Source organism: Anarrhichthys ocellatus, unplaced genomic scaffold (genome assembly GCF_004355925.1).
Source record: "Anarrhichthys ocellatus isolate YVR2014 unplaced genomic scaffold, GSC_Weel_1.0 scaffold3703, whole genome shotgun sequence".
Taxonomy (NCBI): domain Eukaryota; kingdom Metazoa; phylum Chordata; class Actinopteri; order Perciformes; family Anarhichadidae; genus Anarrhichthys; species Anarrhichthys ocellatus.
The window spans coordinates 1-5,336 of NW_022283677.1; the positions used below are offsets into that span (position 1 = coordinate 1).

Below are 5,336 nucleotides of genomic sequence, written 5' to 3' on the forward strand. Positions count from 1 at the left end.
ACCGCACAGTGCTTCTCTCGTGGGGAGGACATGGCTCTGCTGTCTAACGTCACGGTAGCTGTGCTGCTCCTCGTCTTTGCTCTGTCAACATGTTGGTACATCAACCACGTGTGTGTCCATCAGACCAGACTGGTTAGATCAGACTACGCAAAGCAAAATAAAACAAAAGCACACGAACGACTCGGTGATAATCCAACAACACTGCAGAATAATACAGTGGAAACAAGGGGAGTCCTCCCACAAAGTTTTAAAGAGGCTGATACTTCCAGAGAGGATGAATGCACCATGGCCCCAGAGGACCGGTTTGATTGTGCCAGGGACCGGCTTCTGAGCCAGAGAGAGTGTGAGGAGAGGGGGTGCTGCTATGCCCCTCTGCCTGAGTCTGCAGGACCACCTTGGTGCTTCTACTCCAGTTTGTACCCTGGCTACCAAATGGGTCCCCTCACTCCCACCATGCGAGGCAAGGAGGCCAGCCTGACCCGAGCCTCCCCCTCGCATCTCCCCAGAGATATCTCCGCTTTACACCTAGAAGTCACGGAAGAGACTGCAGGCTGCTTACACCTCATTGTGAGTACCACTGTGTGCACGAGGCCCCACTACAATTCCCTGTTGATTTGCATGTTAAGTATGGATGACTATATGTAATATGTAATATGCATGTATCGAAAGAGTAAAATATGTCTTTCTTTTGGCCATTGAGGTTGTTAAAAACATTCAGGAAGAAAAAACAGGTTGTGTGAGCTGTGTGATTATGGGAGGAAGTGGAAAGTGAGTCCCATGTTCTTTCATCTAAATGAGGATTTATGAGAGTTAATTTGTCATGAAACAAAAACCCTGAAATATGGGGTGTAGATAATCAAAAAATGCAATGGCTGTTATGTTTATGTTGATTCACTTTGTCTCAAAAGAAGGCAAGATGGACTATTTAATAGTCTGGAGTTGATTTTTCTCAATAGTTTTGTTTGAATAATATACTGTATACAGCACTCTGAATCTGGCTTGTAAGAATTTGTGGTGTGTTGTAAGCCAATGTGGGCTGGACATTGTGTGAATAACTCAATAATAAAAACTTCCTTTATTCATTCATATGTATGAAGTCAAGAGATTAGACATTCTGTTATTCTATAGACAGTTCATTACTGTGTGCTGGTAAAACACTTATTTTCTCTCAAGTTAAAGGACCCATCATCTCAGAGATATGAAGTCAAACTTCCAGCTGGTGTTCATCAAAGCAGAGCTGATACTCAAGATGTCCTCTATTCCACTGAATACCAGTCTGATCCGTTTGGCTTCGTAGTGCGTCGCAAATCCAATGGAAGGGTGATGTGAGTAGCTCTGTTCAATTGTTTTATAATTACATTATATGAATGGCATAATAGCAACTGTATAGTCATACTTATGTCTGTCCTCATCAACAAGTGGGATAGTGCCTTCTGTTATAATCCCATTGTCTACTTGCAGTGTGTTCACTCCTTCATACAGTTCATGTATTCATGTGTTTTCTTTTTAATGTTTACATTCATAATATATATTTATATGCCTTTAATTTTTACATTATATATATATATATATATATATATAGTACCCTGCACTTTGATACATTTTTTACTACTTTTACTTAATCTTTTTAGTACATTTGTGTATTTTATTTTGCTATTTATCTATAAACAGTATATTTTTTAAATATTTATAAACACTCAGTGGCAACACGTGCTAAATCTAATCCAACAGCTCTTCCTGTACGAAGATAATAATGTTCAGTTTTTAATGACACTCTCAGAAAGGTATTAATTGAACTATATGGTCATTAATGAGTTTGTAGTGGTGCTATACTGGAGTGAATTCTACTAAAATCTTTTTGCATTTGATTGTACACAGGAGATGAGACCCATTAAAGTGACATGATGGGAGTGTATTTATTTCCCTATTGAGGCTTTTTGTGCCCAAGATGCTCAAGCTCCGAGCTTATCTCACGAGCCATAGATAACACGATGATATTCTTTATCATTCTCATCATGTAGTTCGTGTTTGTTTGTTCTCTGCGTCCTGCCCGTCCAGCATGAATACCACAGTCGCTCCTCTGCTGTTTGCTGACCAGTACCTGCAGCTGTCCACCGCACTAGCATCCTCCCTTGTGTCTGGGCTCGGGGAGCATTACACCTCCCTCCTCCTGGACCTTAACTGGACTTCTCTGACTCTCTGGAACAGAGACATGGCGCCTCATGTGAGTCTTTTGCAGTGGCTCCCAACATCAGGGTCGGGAGCCCAAAAGGGGTCACAAGAAAACTCTGAAGGGTCGAGAGATAATTAACAAGACCTCTAATCTAGTCTAACCTCTTCCAGTCTCCAAACCCTAAAGCTACACTTTTGAACAATGATAAGGGGTGGCAAGTAGTCATTCTAAAGAACATGTCAGTGATTATTATTATGTAAAATATAATAATCCTCTCCCTTTAATTCATAGCACATTAAAACCTCCCCAAATATTAAGACTTGAAACCTTTAAATCAAGTCCTATGCAGAACAGTCGGGCTCTTGTCATTTCCTGCCTCTCTGCTGTTGTGTGTTCAAGTTGTAAATGTTGACGCTTGTCTCTGCAGGCTGATGCCAACCTCTATGGCTCCCACCCATTCTACATAGTGCAGGAGGAGGATGGCTTGGCACACGGAGCTTTCCTTCTTAACAGCAATGCCGTCGGTACCAAGCCATCTTTTCCAATAAGACACACACAGAATCCCAGTGTCATTTCTTTGTCCTTACTTTCCATACAGAATCTTTTTTTTTTTTTTTTTGCTGAACTTTTTTCCAAATGTCTCTGCAGAAGTGATGTTGCAGCCGACCCCCGCTCTCACCTGGGTGGCCATCGGTGGAATCCTGGACCTCTACGTTTTCTTGGGTCCTGACCCTCAAAGTGTGATACGACAGTACCTTCAGGTCATTGGTATGTCTTTTCAGTGTTGACATTCACTAACACGTCTTCAGGTAGCAAGAGAAATAGGTGTACATGTGTAGTTTTTAAGTTAGGAAAAACCTGTGAATCCTTGTCTGCTTAATATTTGAAGAAGCCCTAAGGCAACATGATAAAGAGTTGACGTGTTTGTGTTTCCCTTTTGCAATTTCTTTATCCCCAGGCTATCCTATGATGCCTCCCTATTGGTCGTTGGGTTTTCATCTGTGTCGCTGGGGTTACACAACCACTATTACTACCCGACATGTGGCACAACGCATGCACAATGCAACGTTTCCCATGGTAAGTTAAGTATTCACAAAGCTCTAAGTGATTATTACAGCTCACATTTTTCACTACATATGTGCATTCAACACACAAAATGTAGTTGTGACATCCTCAGATACTTTAAGTTATCATCAACATTGTGCAACACTGACATCAAATTGAGATCATTCTGTTTTTTGTCATCACCAGGATGTGCAGTGGAATGATCTGGACTATGCAAATAAGGACAGGGTATTCACCTTTGACCCTTGGCGATTTGGGGACCTCCCAGAGATGGTGGAGGAATTCCATCAAAGAGGCATGAAGTACATCCTTATCCTGGTGAGACATCTTTTACAGTCTTAACAGACCTCACGAACTGCTGATGCTGATTTAACTATCATTTAATAATTCAGCATTTAATTGAAAATGGAAAAACACATGCATCAGTTTTTTAAATAGTTTTTAGTATTGTGTAGTTCTCTAAATGAGCACAAGTAATCATTGACGATTACAATGTTCTTCCAGTAGATGGCAGCAAAACTCTCTTAACTTGTGACTGCGTCATGCCCTCCTGGTTTGTGTCTTAGGACCCGGGGATCAGCAGCACCAGCCCCCCTGGAACTTATTCGCCCTTTGATGATGGGCTGAAACGAGACGTCTTCATTAAAAATGCTACAGGACACATCCTGATAGGGAAGGTTAGACTTCCTTTTTTTCCGAGGGATGTATGCTTTTCTTTCTCATTGTGATGTGTGCGTGTGTGTGTGTGTGTGTGTGTGTGTGTGTGTGTGTGTGTGTGTCATGCACATATACATACTGTGTATCTAGGTTTGGCCGGGTCCGACTGCCTTCCCCGACTTCACCAACCCAGAGACCAGGCGCTGGTGGGAGGACTGCATCAGAGATTTTCATTCTAAAGTTCCTGTGGATGGTCTGTGGATTGTGAGTATTTAAACACAGAGCACAGGTTATGTAGCAACATATAATAATAATAATATGTCAGGTGTTTTTGTTCTGAGATTTGTACATGTCTGGTTGTACATTTGTGTGCACCTTAAAACCACATAAAGAATAACTTATCCTCTGATGTTTTTCTCCCATGCACCCCTCCAGGATATGAACGAACCAGCCAGCTTTGTGCAGGGCTCAGTGGAGGGCTGTCCTGACAGTGATCTGGAGAACCCGCCCTACACACCCAGTAAGTGTATTGGATCGCACGTTACTAGCATTCAAAGACAAACAAACATTATTGGTTTTACATTTGATGTCAGTTTATCTGTTAAAGTACGTACATGGAAATTGTACAACATACTAAGTAAGTGACTATAGATGCATAACTGATCTTTTCGTCGCTACGTATGTTGCATTCATTTGTAACCTTTGCGTGTCTCTGACTGTCATACAAACAGGGGTGGTTGGAGGCCAGTTGAACTCGGGAACTCTTTGTATGTCGGCTCAGCAGAAGCTGTCCACCCACTACAACCTGCACAATATGTACGGACTGACTGAAGCCTACGCCACGCACAGGTTAGACCATGCAGCGCTGCAGATGCAGTTTGCAGAGCTAGCTTTGCGGGAGCTTGGTTATTTCACTGTGAGTAGCAGAATAATCACATGTAGCAAAGTCAAATCTTTTGACATCAATTGACAGGAAAGCCATGCGTGTTTTTACCTTCTAGTTTAGTTTAATAGTGGATCAACAATGTGTCACAGGAACAAAACATCGTAGTGGTACTAAGTAGTGGTACAATGTATATTTCTCTTGCATGGTTGCCAGTGTACTATGTTAAGATGAAACTACATCATCTCTGAGAACATGCCAATTTAAATTTTGAATTGAGTATACTGGAAGCCAATGTGACACCACAGAGTATATGGACCGAGTTGTTCTTTGGCTTTTGTATTATTGTCATTGTATACTGCATTCTTCCCGGTGTTTGTTGCCATCTTCAGTGCTCTCATGAAGGTACGAGGGAAGAGACCCTTCGTCCTGTCTCGCTCCTCCTTCCCTGGCATCGGACGCTTCTCTGGAGTGTGGACAGGAGACGTCAGGAGCGACTGGGAGCAGCTTCGATACTCCATCCCTGGTGAGGAGATGTCATAACACTGTGTTTTTATT

At 42.1% G+C, this 5,336-nt stretch overlaps 1 protein-coding gene across 1 annotated transcript; it reads left to right on the top strand.

Annotated features, from left to right (window-relative positions):
- The first annotated feature begins 6 nt into the window (after positions 1–6).
- Positions 7–5,330, top strand: LOC116379102 (lysosomal alpha-glucosidase-like). The gene is made up of 12 exons (XM_031841018.1): positions 7–567; positions 1,174–1,325; positions 2,059–2,224; positions 2,601–2,697; positions 2,822–2,941; positions 3,132–3,250; positions 3,425–3,556; positions 3,805–3,915; positions 4,046–4,159; positions 4,331–4,415; positions 4,627–4,744; positions 5,171–5,330. The coding sequence occupies exons 1-12, from the start codon at positions 31–33 to the stop codon at positions 5,319–5,321; spliced, it is 1,902 nt and encodes a 633-aa protein (XP_031696878.1). The 5' UTR covers positions 7–30; the 3' UTR covers positions 5,322–5,330.
- The last annotated feature ends 6 nt before the right edge of the window (positions 5,331–5,336 follow it).